The 16345-nt window shown below is 40.5% G+C and overlaps 1 protein-coding gene across 5 annotated transcripts in view; it reads left to right on the plus strand.

The window, feature by feature from the left end:
* The window catches only part of PIP5K1B (phosphatidylinositol-4-phosphate 5-kinase type 1 beta), a gene marked incomplete at its 3' end in the record, with an annotated part of 90121 nt that extends 81333 nt beyond the window's left edge, over positions 1–8788 (plus strand). For 2 of the 5 annotated variants that reach the window (XM_081881005.1, XM_081881008.1), the window contains exons 14-15: positions 2288–2405; positions 6201–6683. In XM_081881005.1, coding sequence (XP_081737131.1) covers positions 2288–2405; positions 6201–6245 — 163 coding nt within the window. Of the gene's footprint in view, positions 1–2287; positions 2415–6200; positions 6690–8050 lie in introns of those variants that run through there. The other 3 variants (XM_081881007.1, XM_081881009.1, XM_081881006.1) reach the window with 3 other exon arrangements.
* Positions 8789–16345: the final 7557 nt, after the last annotated feature.

Genomic DNA, 16345 nt, shown 5'->3' on the forward strand with positions numbered 1-16345 from the left:
GGAAGGTGGACTTCCTGTTTTGAACCTTCCCCGCTCGTTGCCAAATTAAGGTATTTAAAAATCCAATTTTCCGTTCTACTCACGGGTTGTTGTTTAAAGTCCAATTGTCCACAGGAAAAAAGTCAGTGCTCTCCGACAATAGCAATGCGGCTTCACTCCGTGAAAGAAGCAGTCGATTCAAAGCACTGCGCCGCTCACCCCACGTCGCTCTGGATCCCCAAAACAGGGTTTCCCCACGAGTAGGGGAGGCGCGAATGGTGCCAGCCAAATCCCAAGTTCACAGGCTTCTTCTGCCTGTGATTTCTATGGGTCTCCGCCTTCGCCGTGGCGGTTCAGACCCTACTTTTCACGGAGCAAGTTCCTCCCGATCGGAGGAGCTCCGCCATTGCCGGAGGCGCCAACCCGGAAGTCCCCCAAATATTTTTTTTAAGAAGCAGTTTCATAACCACTTCTTTCAGTGGGTCTGGGAAGGCTCCCCACAGAGGGAAGCTTTCACCACCCCACAGAGCTCATCGCCCTAACCTTCCCAGCTCGCTTTTATGAGCCAGAATGGGCAAGGATCAAGGAGAGAGGTGGTTGGTTTCACGCATCCAAGCAGCCTGTCCACATCCTTGGAGGTAACACATTGGAATTGATCCCACGCAACTCGACTAGACAGGACTCTAGCACTCTCCCACCCCAGCCCTGCTCCCATGGTGGAGTCTACCTCTTTCCAAATCTGAGTGACTTTATCTGCAAAAAAACTTGCAAAATCATTGCAGGAGGTCTTGGGGTCCTTACTGGGCCCCGATGGTGAAGGTGGTTCTTTTAGATTGTGAACCACCTGAAAGAGTCTTTTGCTGCTGTTTTCTGCAGATGCAATAGAGGTGGTGAAGAAAGTCTGCTTCACCATCACTATCGCCACTTGGTAGGCTCGATGTTGAGCTCTAACCCGTGTCTGGTCCAATTCAGAACGAGTTTTCTGCCACCGGTGCTCTAGAAGTCTCAGTGATTGTTTCATTGCCCTCAGCTCTGGGCTCCATGCAACTGCTTTGCAAAACAGTAATTGCAGTGCAAGTAAGGTATCATTGCCAGAGAGCATTCTGATGATCTACTGGGTCGCTCTTCATCAGTACCTTGACTCTTTTTGCAGCTGAAAAATGGTCAGACTTAGAAAAAAATACTGTTCTTATTTAGTATTGGTATATTAGACCAGGCTAAGAAAAAGTTGATTGTTCTGTTGCCTAGAACTTTTTTAAGCTACTGATGTGATGGTTGCATAAAATAAATTGGAGGAGAGGTGTCAAATAATACATTGGACTAAAATATGAAAAAACCACATATCAGTTTTGTTAACTTTTAAATGTAGATAATTGTGCTAAAACAGATTTGCATTTACTACATACTATTTGTAGCACAGTTTTGCTTACATGTAAGTGATTTTTGCTGAAGCAGACCGGAAAGTAGGTGAAAGTACTGAAGTAGGTACAAAAAGAAGTTTCTCTAGGGAAAGTGGTACATGTACAGCATATTAAATACTTGTTTGTTCACTGTGTAGTATTTGCACAGCCCCTTTGGAAATAACTTGGCCTGAAGGATATATCTACACTACAAATGTACATCAGTCTATGATGATGATTATCATTATCATCATTATTTATATACCGCCTTATACCCCCGCAGGTCTCAGAAAAAAACAACTATTAAAAGCAATTTAACATCGATAGAATTAAAACTATTCATATACATAAAATCTAGTAAAATCATACCAGTAATTACAATAAAAACAGCACAGCACCAATTCTTGTTCACCTCTTGTTCCAATTCTGAGATAAAAATACTGTAGTTATCTCTATATTGTAGCAATTTCTCCTCCCTCCTCCCCCAGAAAAATCCACTCTATGCAAATACAGTACTCACTTTTTAAAACCTATTTGGTGTCAATTCCTACTGCCAGCTGTTGCTGCCATTCTCTGATGAAATTACTATGTGGGTGAGCCAAGCCAATCATGTAGTTGAGAGTCAGTTGCCTTTATCATGAACACATTTATGCAGAGCGCCAGAAAGCCATTGGACAAAAAGTAAGGCATTTTACCTATCAGTTTCCCAGCAGAATTGGAGCTCCCAGTGTTTTCTGTAGGAAGCAAATTACTGTTTAAACCGTTTCAAACTTATAGGACAGCTATTCCCTTGGAATACAAATGTGTATGGTTCTATACAATTATTAAAGACAATCCCATAAGTCTGACCTATTAGCACATTGTTTGATTTTGGTTTCATGATCATTGTGTGTTGCTTTTCTATCCAGTAAAGGATTGCCTTCGAGTTCAACATTCACCTTAGAAGATAGTGCTATCTGCTTGACCTCAGAACAGAGCACAGTAGAAACAGAAAATGATAATGCTTCTGTGCTGGATGTATACTTAGTAAGTTGACTAATCTTTTCTTTTTCCAAATTATGTACACTTTCAAATAGCTGACTTGCTTTTGATTGACACTGGGTTGTATTCTGTAGATGTGTACTTCACATGTTTCACTCTTAGTGTACTATTCCATTTTGTGAGTAGTATGAAGTATTCCCCACAAAACTGAAAAGGTGAGATTCTGATGTCCTCTGATGCAGAACTGTCACTTGAGAGAAGAAAATATGTATGACGCAACAGCACTTAAACTATACCTATAGTTCTATTCATACTTTTGTAGCTATAATTGGAGGAACAAATTAATGTTGCTTTGGTTACCAAACATTCCTCTGTTTCAATGCACATATTGGTTGGAATAGGAAATGCCTGGGTTATTCAAAAATCTTAGTATAAGTAGGCCATTGTAGAGAACTCCTTCTCCTTTTAATAGATTGGATCAATTGACATATATTTTCCATCTTTCTGTGGGCATGCAAGAGAGGGAAAGGCAAGAGAAATATCTGTGACATTTTTAGAACAGCGCTGGAAAGTCTCATGGGTTTGATAATGTTCCATTTGACTAGATTAGTATTTGCATTCCCTATTTCTTTTAAGATTCTTAATTCTGTCCAAATTTACTCATCTCGTGAAATTTACTAGTATAATCTGTTTGTATTCAAAGATGCTGAGTTTCAGCATAGAAAACCTTTTATATATAGCATGGAGCACTCATTCACATTGGTTATAATCAGTAAAACAAAGTGGAGAAAACACATGTCTCTTTAAACAACTTCCCTGCTGCATTGATCTACATATGTAATGCTAATAGTAATATCCCACACTGAGATTGTTGAAGATTAGATAAAAAGACCCTCGTTTTCTCTGTAATATTTCCCAATAATGGCTCAGCTTGTTATATTTATTTAGGTTTAGCTAGGGTTGATCTGAATTAAAATTCTCCAATGTTTGCAGGAGTGAAGCTGAGCTGCCTTAATGGGATATCAAAATAACAACAACCTTCAAGGGAAATGATTATGGATGAGCAGTTCATCTTCTGTGGGTGTGCTTGTTTCAAGCGGGATTTAGCAAGGTTGTTCTGCCACCTCGGAGCAGATTCAGCTTGCCATATCCTGGGATCCACAGTCATGGCCTGCATCGAACTGAGCGTCCTTTCCCTCCCGTTGCAAGTCAGCACTTGCTCCTGTGAGAATCCATCCTTTTGCCGTTGTCCTAAAAAGAAACCCAAAGATCTAATAAGCCTGTTTGGGAATTAAAAATGATAACTATGTCCAATATAATAAACAGTGGATTCATTGAAGACCCTGTCTTTCTGGAACCGTTTGCAATTCCTGCTAGGCAATGGGCTGTTCTGCAATTTACTATTCATATTATTTTTTTTAAAAAAGCAACAGCCAGTAACTTAAGACACATGGAAGTGGCAAAAAGTATTCTCATTGGGGTTGTTTTACTTAGTTTTACCCAGAGTAGACTTATTTAAATGAATGAATATGGCTAAGTTAGGTCCATTAATTTCAGTGAGACTACCCTACAAGAGAGGTTTGAGTGGGTACCCACTCAAACCTCTCTTGTACCTGCGATACATTGACAATATTTTTATTATCTGGACACATGGTCAACAGACCCTGGACACCTTCCACCAGACATTCAATGACTTTCACCCCACCATCAACCTAACAATGAACCAATCTATGCAAGAAATACATTTTTTGGACACTACTATAAAAATACAGGATGGGCATATAGACACCGCCTTATACCGTAAACCAACTGACCGACAAACATATCTACATGCTTCTAGCTACCATCCTAAACATACCAAACAATCCATTGTATATAGCTAGGCCCTACATTACAGCCGCATCTGTTCCAACTCTACAGACAGAGACTCTCACCTAAAAGATCTACAGCAAACCTTTTTAGAACTAAACTATCCGCCTGATGAAGTTAAACAACAGATCAACAGAGCCAGACTGATACCCAGAGAGAACTTGCTGAAAAACAGACCCAAAAAAGAAAATAACAGAACACCACTAGTAATCACAGCTCCCAAGTTTAAACAGTACAACACATCATAAGAGATCTACAACCTCTCCTAGACAATGACAGTTCTCTTTCTCAAGCTCTGGGAGGAAGACCTTTCATTGCCTACAGACAGCCACCCAATCTTATACAACTCACTCACAAAAATACAACAACCAGACTTAACATGGTACCAGAGCCTGCAATAAACCCAGTTGCCAACTTTGCTGCCACATACACCAGGACAACACCATTACTGGACCCAACAACATCAAACATACCTTCTCAGGCCTATTTAATTGCTCATCTTCTAACATTCTGTATGCCATCAAATGCCAACGGTGCCCTTCAGCTCTCTATATTGGACAAACAGGCCAAACCCTACGCCAAAGGATAAATGGACATAAATCTGACATCAGGAATCACAAGACAGAGAAACCAGTAGGAGAACACTTCAGTCTCCCAGGACATTCTATACAAGATCTCAAAGTATCTGTCTTATTACAAAAGAATTTCAGAAATAGACTGGAAAGAGAAGTTGCTGAATTGCAACTTATTACCAAACTTAAAACCATAGAGAGACCTGGTCTGAATAGAGACATTGGATTCTTATCTCATTATACATGATAAAGCTATTTTTAGCCATCTCACCCCTTGCTTTTTCCTGTAAGACCAATTGCAGTCATTAACAGTTGTCAACAGGTTTACCACACCTACCAGCCAATCACCACCCTTCTGAGTAAGACCTCTCCCCACCCTCTCACTGTATATACTGTAAGGGTCTGGTGACTTCTGTTTCAGTGTATCTGAAGAAGTGTGCGTGCACACGAAAGCTCATACCAGTAACAAACTTTGTTGGTCTCTAAGGTGCTAATGGAAGGAATTTTTTTATGAATGAACTTGTGTATCACTTAAAGTAGTCCTCTGTGAATATGGAAACAAGTTTCATGTTCTTTCTCCAGACACAATGCTGCCACCTATTGCTGATTCTAAAATGACAAGAGTTCCATGCTCCTTTCTGGACTGGCTGCTCAGTAAAAGTATTTAGTTTCATAAATCTGGTGTTAAAAAGTCTTTATAGATTTGTCACTTTGATATAAGTCACTTTTGTCCAGAGGTTTTTTAAATGTACAGTTTTTGGAAATCTAATTAACCTGTTGGTATAAAACAAACAAACGCTGAAAAATATGTAGGTCAAAAACTATTGTTATAGTAAGAAAGCATTGTGAATATAGGGCATTATGAAAAGGAAATAATTTTATTGTCTTTCACAAGTGATATCCATATGACCGTACAGGATCCTAATTCCAGTTGTCTTGACCTTGGCTTGAGATATTTTATAGGAGTGAGAGTGGTTTCACTGTCATCTGGGAGACAGAGCCTTAATAAGTGCACTTAACAGGAAGAAAGGTTTTTTCTTCTCCAGTGTGTAAGAACTGGTCCAGTAATAAAATTTCTGTATCTTTGTCCTTCTTTAGCAGAGTCATAATTTCACAGTTGGGGAATATTACTTTTAGAGTGAAAGGAAATACAGTGGATGCTCGGGTTGCGAACGTGATCTGTGCAGGATGCACGTTTGCAACCCGCAGCTGCGTGTCTGCGCACGCGCGGGTTGCAATTTGGCGCTTCTCCACATGCGCGACCGCCGAAACCTGGAAGTAACCCGTTCCGGTACTTCTGGGTTTTGGCGGTCCGTAACCCGAAAAAACGTAACCTGAAGCATCTGTAACCCGAGGTATGACTGTACATAGCTTAACAAGATTTCAACCCTGTCTTCAGCTCAGGACTGGTCCTGGACTTTTAATCATTCCAACTATTGCATGAGTCAAGAGAATGCACACAAGGATCTTTTTGGAGTGTGAGTTGTTTATACATGTCCCTGTGTCCTCTCTGACATTGAAAGGGACCTTAGGGTGTTCCTTTCTGACTGTACATTTTTTGTTGGAGACTCTAAAAATATTGGTGCCTAAGATTGCTCCTGCTAGCAAACTGGCCTGACTTTGGAGGTTAGTGAAGAATACAGCACTAGCTTCACATTGAGCATCCCCACTGCCAACTGCGTTGTGATCAAACTCATTGATCAGTGAGGAACGGTATATTTTATGGTCCATATGCAGCTGCATGAAATTCTCTAGTCTGTGCCACAATACTTCTATTCATGTAGAATCAGTAAATAATGTTCTGCGCAGAATCCTTTGAAAATATCTTGTACATTATCTAATTATGCAGCACAGTTTGCCCCCTATGCCTTGTGCCACATTCTGAGTGCATTTTGTAGTTGTTGAGAGTCCTTAAGCATGATCAGATTTTTAACACGGTGCACAACATTTGTTTCCTTGTTAATATGATTAGATATGTTCCATTTTTAAACTTGTTTTTCCTTGAAATAAGGAGTTCAAGTTGAACTATAAAAATTGAACATTTTTCATTTATAAAACATTTTTTTAAAATTGATTTAAGCTCCATCCATGGCTGTAGCCGGGGGTCAAGGGGTCAGCTGCCCCCCCCATCAAGTAAAACAATAGAAATATTTAACTAAATGAACAATCATGTCGGTTCTACTCCCCCCAACAAAAGTCCTGCCCCCCGCCCCCAAATCCTGGCTATGCCTAATTATTCTGAAGCATTTCAGTTTATGCCAATTTAGCATTTAACATGTTTATTTGGCTTAATGCAACAAAATTTATATCAAGGGCAAGGGGGAGCGGCTCTCTTGCATTGCCAGTGGCTCTCAGTGGCTCTGTATTGTTTCTTAATGGCCCTAACTTGGCCAGGTCGTTTTTGCAAAGGCTAGCCCAGGAATTCCTCTGCAATATTTCTCCCTTCATATCGCAAATAATCAAAATCCTACCATTTATTAATTTCTAGGATTTAGCCCCCCATCTATAACAATATACCATATTGGCCCAAATATAAGCTGCATCCAAATATAAGCCGCACTTTTAAAATTCAAGGAGGGAAAAAGAAAAAAAGACAATACCTGAATATGAGCCGCTCCCTTAAAATTCTGCCAGCACTCACACCCATTCCATTTTACCATATGTCTGTTTCAGCAGCGATATCGTAAAAGCCAGTTTTTGTAAGGTCGCAAATTTAAGCCACACTTTTAACTTTTCACGTTTGGAATTTGGGGAAAAAGTGAGGCTTATACAGTATTCAGGCCAATACGGTAGTAGATTGGAAGCTGAATGTAACAGTTGCCACAGAGGTATCTAATTCAGATATTCGGGAAATTTAGCTTTAAGCATCCTACAGGAAGTTGTATTGATTTCATTGGAACGCTACTTTGGGGTTGGGAATGGTAAACATAAAGCATCATAGCCAGACAGCACTTTTTTTCTTGAAAAAAAGTGAGCTGGTACTGAAAAGCCCCAGAAAAAAGGACTGCCTGTAGCAGATAAAACTGCAAAAGGCCTTTGGGGTGTTCTGAACACATTCTGTGTTGTCCATACAATGAGACTGAGTTATCATGGTCGAAAAATATGAAATGTTGTATAGTTGGGAAACCTAACATAAGAAGGAAGAAAATAGATGTTGTATTAACCGATATTGATAGTGAAGGAGGGTGTTAACAAGTTTTGTTTGTTTGTTGGAGAAAAAAATTAACTCTTTTTATTTCTTTTGTTTAGTAATAGATCATAAAATAAGAAAAAGATGAATTTTAAGAATGAGAATATTTGAAGAGAAGCACTTTCTGCACTCCTGATTTACAAGGAAAAATTTGCTGAGCCTAGGATACAAAAAGTCATAAGCAACAGAGCCTCTGTGAAAACAACAGAAGATTCTTGAAGCCTAGAAATGCTACCTTGGACTCAGCAGATGTGAAAGGAAACATTTCACACTTTGCTAGGATGTGCTGTTGCCAAACTGTGAAGAACTGCATACATTGTACTTAAGCTGCTCTTTCTTCTATTGCCAATCATCATTTCAGGGCTTGGAAGTAATATTTTCCTATTGTCTCTCACATGATTTTTTTATTTGCATGTATTCAGTGATTATGCACAAATATGTAATCTGCTTTGCCTATTTAAAGAGTCATCATCATCACAGTGGTGAATATTATGTAAATCAATTCTGCTTTCCCCCAGAATTATAATTGCTCACCTATTAATTTCATACATGGGTTAGTGTAATATGTTTGCACATAGTTTATGGGAAGCTATCTTCTATAAAGAATTTTTCACTGTTTATTAGTGAAATGAAAAAGAAGCTATTTATAACAAGGCCTTATGTTGTGTACATATATTGTCTTTGACATATCTGTGATTAGATATATTGCTTGTAAAGGACAAAATTACATAATTTATTTAGTATATTCTACTGTAAACTATAGTTTTATTGACAAAAAATAAAGTATTTTGTTCTCATAGAATCATAGAGTTGGAAGAGACCACAAGGGCCATCGAGTCCAACCCCCTGCCAAGCAGGAAACACCATCAGAGCACCCCTGACATATGGTTGTCAAGCCTCTGCTTAAAGACCTCCAAAGAAGGAGACTCCACCACACTCCTTGGCAGCAAATTCCACTGTCAAACAGCTCTCACTGTCAGGAAGTTCTTCCTAATGTTTAGGTGGAATCTTCTTTCTTGTAGTTTGGAACCATTGCTCCGTGTCCGCTTCTCTGGAGCAGCAGAAAACAACCTTTCTCCCTCCTCTATGTGACATCCTTTTATATATTTGAACATGGCTATCATATCACCCCTTAACCTCCTCTTCTCCAGGCTTAACATGCCCAGCTCCCTTAGCCGTTCCTCATAAGGCATCGTTTCCAGGCCTTTGACCATTTTGGTTGCCCTCCTCTGGACACGTTCCAGTTTGTCAGTGTCCTTCTTGAACTGTGGTGCCCAGAACTGGACACAGTACTCCAGGTGAGGTCTGACCAGAGCAGAATACAGTGGCACTATTACTTCCCTTGATCTAGATGCTATACTCCTATGGATGCAGCCCAGAATTGCATTGGCTTTTTTAGCTGCCGCATCACACTGTTGGCTCATGTCAAGTTTGTGGTCAACCAAGACTCCTAGATCCTTTTCACATGTACTGCTCTCAAGCCAGGTGTCACCCATCTTGTATTTGTGCCTCTCATTTTTTTTTGCCCAAGTGCAATACTTTACATTTCTCCCTGTTAAAATTCATCTTGTTTGTTTTGGCCCAGTTCTCTAATCTGTCAAGGTCGTTTTGAAGTGTGATCCTGTCCTCTGGGGTGTTAGCCACCCCTCCCAGTTTGGTGTCATCTGCAAATTTGATCAGGATCCCCTTGAGTCCATCATCCAAGTCGTTGATAAAGATGTTGAATAAGACTTGTTTTGTTCTCAAAACAAGTGTTGCAGATAATCCTGATGCTTATCTTCTTGAGCAAATCCCATAACTCGCAAGAAGTATTTTCTTGACCCCTTATGTGTGACAATAGATGATGACGAAAAAGCAAGCCGGAGCTCAAAGAGGAGCCCATTGAAAAAGACCTTGCTTCCCTCTACAGTGGTACCTCGGGTTAAGTACTTAATTCGTTCCAGAGGTCTATTCTTAACCTGAAACTGTTCTTAACCTGAAGCACCACTTTAGCTAATGGGGCCTCCTGCTGCCGCTGCGCCGCCAGAGCATGATTTCTGTTCTCATCCTGAAGCAAAGTTCTTAACCTGAAGCACTATTTCTGGGTTAGTAGAGTCTGTAACCTGAAGCGTATGTAACCCAAGGTACCACTGTATTTTCAATTTTTGAGGGAAAAAAGAAAAAGGATCTTTTTTGTATTTTTAAGGGAGTGTTTTTTGTAGTTATTGTTATTGTTGTTGTTTGTGTTTTTTGTTTTTTGTTTGTTTTTTTAAGGGGAAGGAAGAAGGGGAAAACATTTTCTATTTTAATTTTAATTTTTTATTGGTTTTTTTAAAAAGAATTTTCTTTCTTCTTTTTGAAAATAATAATATTCTTATATTACTATTTTCATCTCCACCTATTTTTAATACATAAATTCCCCCCTTCCCCCTCATATATTCTAACCTTTTTTAAAAAACAACACAAAACAACCCCCCTTCCCCCCCCCTAAGTCTTCAGTCCCTCTACTAAATTTCTATTACTACCTTTTTTAAAATACATGCATATATTACTTAAATCACACTCTCCACCCCCCAAAAAGGGGGGGACCTTTTTTGTTGCAGTTGTCCTCTTTTCTTCCAACTTCTTTTATTTCATCTCTATTTTACTTCCTCCTCCTCAGCATATAAATACTCTCCTTAAATCCCTTCCGGGACACTCAGCTCCTTTTTGCTTATTTTTCCTCATATTTCCCCCTACTTTTTACTCTCCACCCCCATTTTTGTTTTCTATCCCCCCTTTTTTTTTAGCCATTGTCAGTTTGCTTTGAGGGGGGAGCCCTTTCTCCCCCCACCCCCTCTTTTAAAACAAGACCTCTTTCCCCATACCACCCCCACTCCCACAGTTCCCTCTCTCTCCCCCCACCCCTCCCTTTTTTCTCTTTTCTTCTTCTTCTTCCCACCCTCCTCTTCCTTCTCTTTCTCTTTCCCCCTCCCTTTCTCCATCCCCCTCCCCCTCTCTCTTTAAAGTAAACACATACATACATTCATACACACATATCACTGTACTACACTTTGCCCCCCTCATATTATAGCTAAAAACTATCACTGCAATTTATTACCGCTGTTATTTACTATCTCTCCTTCTCTCTCTTTCCTCCTCTCTTTCTGTCTCTCTTTCCCACTTTTATTTTACTCCAATTTCCCCCTCCTCCCACCCCTCTCCTCCCGCGTTTTGTTCTTTCTCTTCTTCCTCCTTCTCCCCCCACCCTTTACATATAGCCTGTCTGTCTGGCTCTGTTTCTGAACGCATCCCCAACCCCACCCTCCACCTTAACTGGACCCCAGTACCCCTTTTGTGTATATACAACTCCTCCTAAACACACATTTCCCCTGGCCCCACTCCTCTGATCTCACACATCTCTGCCTGCTAACCCCCTCCCTCTATGTGAACTGTCTGTCTGATGGTCTATCCGCTTCTCTGCTTACCTGACCACCCCCCCCCCCCCGCTTTGGCGGCACTGCTGAGGCGACTATGGAAACCCCAGAGAAGCTCTTAAAACACAGCCTAGAAGTAACACAAATGGCCACCTAATTTGAACGCTCTGTAAAAGCCACCAGTCAACAACGCCTGATCAGCTCAGCAACCCAACAACACCCAGGAACCACCACTGCTACAACTTCTAACCGCAACACGCCCTACTCCAAGAGGACGCCAAACAGACCTCAAACCAAAACCATTAGGGAGATTGAGATGACACCAAACAGGGAGATGGCAAACAGTGCTGGCCCATCCCCAAAACCTGGACCCACTCCAAAATAGTCTCCATCCCAAAACCACTAAAAGACAACCTCAAAGTAGAATCATACCGCCCAATCTCATTAATAAACCAAGACTACAAGATATTCACATCAATCTTGGCCAACCGCCTAAAAATCTTCCTACACAAGTTAATAGCCTCAGACCAGACTGGCTTTGTCCCTGGCCGCAATATAACAGACCCCATCAGGAAACTACTGAACCTGATCAATCACAACAGGGTAACTAAACTCCCATTGACAATTATGTCCCTAGACACCCTCAAAGCCTTTGATTGCTTAGAGTGGAAATACATATTAGCAGTACTAACTAACATGAAATTTGGCCCCAACTTCCTACAAATCCTCAAACAAATATACTCCCAAGCCTCAGCAAAATGCAGAACTAACAATATGGATTCTAATACTATAGCTATCCAAAGAGGCACGAAACAAGGATGCCCACTGTCTCCCTTCTTATTTATTCTGGCTCTGGAACCCATAGCAATCCGAATCCGAGCAGCCACAGACATCAAGGGAGTGGAAATAAAAGGCAGAACCTATAAATTAGGGCTCTTTGCAGACAACCTAATGGTCACAACACCAGACCCCATAAGCACAGCAACCTCCCTAATCAGAAAACTCAACACATTTGCAATGGTGTCGGGCCTACAGGTAAATTTTACAAAGTCAGAAGCTATGTGCTTCAACACCCCTCCTCACACCCAAAAAGAACTCACTAAGGTCACCAAAAGAAAACTGTGCCACACCAAGTTCAGATACCTAGGGGTACAAATAACCAGAAACCTCAATAAATTATACCTCCACAACTACAAGCCCCTGTGGCGACAAATTAACAAAGACCTAAAAAGATGGAACAACATGAATTTCACTCTCTCAGACAAAATAGCCATGATCAAAATGATCATCCTCCCAAAACTAACCTACCTATTCCAAACCCTCCCAATCTGGATTCCCCCAACCCAACTCCACAGTTGGCAGAGAAAACTACACTCTTTTATCGTCTCACATAAAAAACCAAGAATAAGCCCCAAATACCTGCACCTCCCCACCTCAGAAGGAAGATGGGGAATCCCCAACATAGAAGCATATTACATTGCCAACCAAATACGCCATATAATCCCATATATACTAGAAGATGAGACAAAACAATGGGTACACCTAGAGAGGGACACAATTGAAAATACCTGCACCACAGCATACCCACTCCTCCCAAACAAAGAAAATTCCCACAACACTTAACAGATACACACAGACCATGCTCAAAGCATGGAAAACAGAAATGGGCAAACTATCCCCAACCCCATCCCCACTAATCCCCTGGGATACCACCCATTATTCCACCATGCAGCACAAAACCTCCAGATAAAAACCTGGCAAACCAAAGGCTTATATTGCCTAATAGACTTCTATAAAAATAACAAACTTTTGTCAACACAAGAAATACAAGACAAACTAGAAGACACCCAAATGCCCTGGTTAGCACAACACCAACTACATGCCCTCTTAAACAACCCAACAGTAAAATCAGGGAAGTTTTTAATGTATGACATTTTAGTGTATTTTTGGCCCAGAGTGGCTGGGGAAACCCAGCCAGATGGGCGGGATTAATATAATATAATATAATATAATATAATATAATATAATATATATATATATATATATATATATATATATAAAATCAGCAACAACTAGGCCCCTGACAACCTTCGAAAACCTCCTCCTAACAACAAAGGGAAACAGGAAAGGGATGGTATCCGCAATATACAAAATACTACTCCAAAATCTCACGAACCCCCTAGACGCAACCAAAAAAGATATTGGAGAATGACATAGGCTATGAGATTATCCCCACTCAATGGACCAGAATGTGGTCTAAACCCCCCTTTAAATCCATATCAACGAAAAGAAAAGAACTCACTCTGAAACTCACCTGCAGGTGGTACCTAACACCAAGAAAACTAGCGCTAATACGCCCAGGAACCTCACCAAAATGCTGGGGAGGGTGCACCTCCACAGGCACATACCTCCACATGTGGTGGGAGTGCCCCAAAATCCAACTCTTCTGGACAAGAATCATACAAGAAATATGCAAAATAATTAAGCAAGTATTAGAAGTCACCCCAGAACTGGCCCTACTAAACATCTTCCAAGATAATAATGCCCACTCACATCATAAAGAGCTCATAACCCACCTCAACAGCCAGAAACATCATAGCCAAACACTGGAGAGACCTGCAGGAGTAAGCATGGATCAATGGTACCAAATTGTATGGGAAACAGCCTTATTAGAAAAATTAACCAATAAACTGAAACTGACACAGAAACAAACAGAAGAAGATGCCTTCACCCCGGTATGGCTCCCCTTTATCACATACACAGCCCAACAAGACGACGACAATAATCCACCAACAGCATACAAATCAATATGGCTAACCTGATTCAAAAACACCCACCCACCCACCCCCACTCACACATGAAAACAAAGACCACTACAGCCAACCACAAATGAACAACCACACCCTAGGCGAACCCCAACCTCTCTTACCACCAAAGGAACAGAAGTGAACAGCAGAGAACCTGCACAAGCAACGCTGACACCAAACCCCACATACATTAAGCAAAATAGAAACATCGCCACCCAATCCCCCATCTTCCCCCCTCCCCCCCCAATGTCTCAACAAATGAAACTGATTTGTAAAAATGTTACACGGAAAAAATATGAGAGACATTACACATACTTCTGTAAAACAAGAAAATCTTTAATAATACTAAAAAGACAATAGATGATGACTACATTGGACTGGAACCAGCTGCCCGCAGACATGGAGAGGAGGGCAGGAAGGATAGCTTGGGAAACAAAACCTTAATGCCTGCAGGTTGTAATCTGCCTGCACAGCTGTTGCCGGAGAGCGCTGCCTTTTTCCTGGAACAATTCGGACTAAAAAACAAGCACCCGTGAGTACTTAGATCTGGAATAATTGGATAAAAAAAAAAAAAAAAGGATTAACAAGTAGAAAAGAATTGGACTCTAAAATATTCATCTTAATTATTCATTAATTATTCTTATTCATCTTAATTTGGTACGGAACGGGAAGGTCGAAACAGGAAGTCAGCCTTCCGTTCGTTGTAAACAGAATAAAGCAAAGACAATATTAACTAGAGCCAAGAAAACCATCTTTAAAGGATTGGATTCCATCATTTATAACTGCGGAACCCCCCTTTGACAGCAAAAGAAGGGGGAGGATCAATTTTAGATTATTTTAAAGTAACTGGATTGTTTAAAGCAACTTCCCTCCATCCTGAAACTGGAGCGGGGGTGTCAGGAACAATGTTGAAGTGTACTGACTAGAAATAAATGTCTTTGACAGATAGTGAAAAAAGGAGAAACATAGTGACTCCATGGCTTTCTTCTGTATTTGAAAGGAATAAATTTTGACAAAGTATTTTAAAAGGGGAAACTTTGTTGCAAGAACAAACAGAAGTTTTCCCCCTAGAGGGAGACTGTGAAACTGTAACCAATTCCAGAGAACTGGCAGCTGGTATAGATTACCACCCTGGGAACAGGCATTCTGACCTTGCAGGACAATGTACTCTGAAGCTTTGTTGTGTGCCTTTTATAAAACAAATGCCCTACTGGAACAATTACATGAAGAAGTGAAAGGGACAGCGACCTTGGTTGGAAATTTACAACAAGCAGTGGAAAATTTTGAACAAGTAGTGGGGAACTTTGAACAAGCAGAGGAGCCCTCTCAGGAACCAAGGCAGGAGTCTGTCTTGACAGAACATGAGCTTGTGGACTTGACTAATGAAATTGGAAAAAGCCAGATCTGGAAAGAAAAAGCTTGGTTGGTTTTAGAAATGGGGGGATGGATTGACCCCCCCTATGCTGGGATATCTGGACTTTTTAAATATGGTAATGGGCCGTGAGATGTTTGGGATTGTGGGGGCACTTGAATTTGGAGTGTTTTCGAGACACGCTGTTAAATATCATATGGAATTTGGTGTTGAATTTGGAAAAGGGGCTGACCTGTTAAGAAGGGCTGAAAATAGTGTTAAGCTGGAGCCGCCGCGAGCAGGAGACAACGGAAACTACAACCACAAATATGAAGAAGAACCGTGGAAGAGACCTGGAAGAGACTTGAGGGCCTCGGACATAAGGTTGCCAGGCTAATGAGATAGATTGATTTGACTATAAGGACTGACAAAACCCGGAACCAGGAGGAAGGGACGCTGGATGACTGGATTTGTTTGTTTGTTTTTTCTTTTTTACTACTAGAACCGTTTTATAATATTAATGAATTTTAGGAAAATGCTGGAATGGTTTTAGTAAAAATGTTTAAAGAATCATGAAAGAAGGTTATGAGGATTTGTGGTAAGGATAAGTTTTAAGTTTTAAGTTTTAAGATTTATTTTACTATAGAAAGTTAAGATTAAAACATTTTAGGGTAATGTATTGACAGAATATTATGAAATATGGGAAGGATTTGCTGGGATAATTAATAACTAGAATACAAAGAAGGGGAGGAGGAAGAGGTCTAAGGAAGAAGGTAATGACAGTTTAGGATATGGACATAA

The sequence above is a fragment of the Podarcis erhardii genome, assembly GCF_964252035.2.
Source record: "Podarcis erhardii genome assembly, chromosome: 11".
Classification (NCBI taxonomy): domain Eukaryota; kingdom Metazoa; phylum Chordata; class Lepidosauria; order Squamata; family Lacertidae; genus Podarcis; species Podarcis erhardii.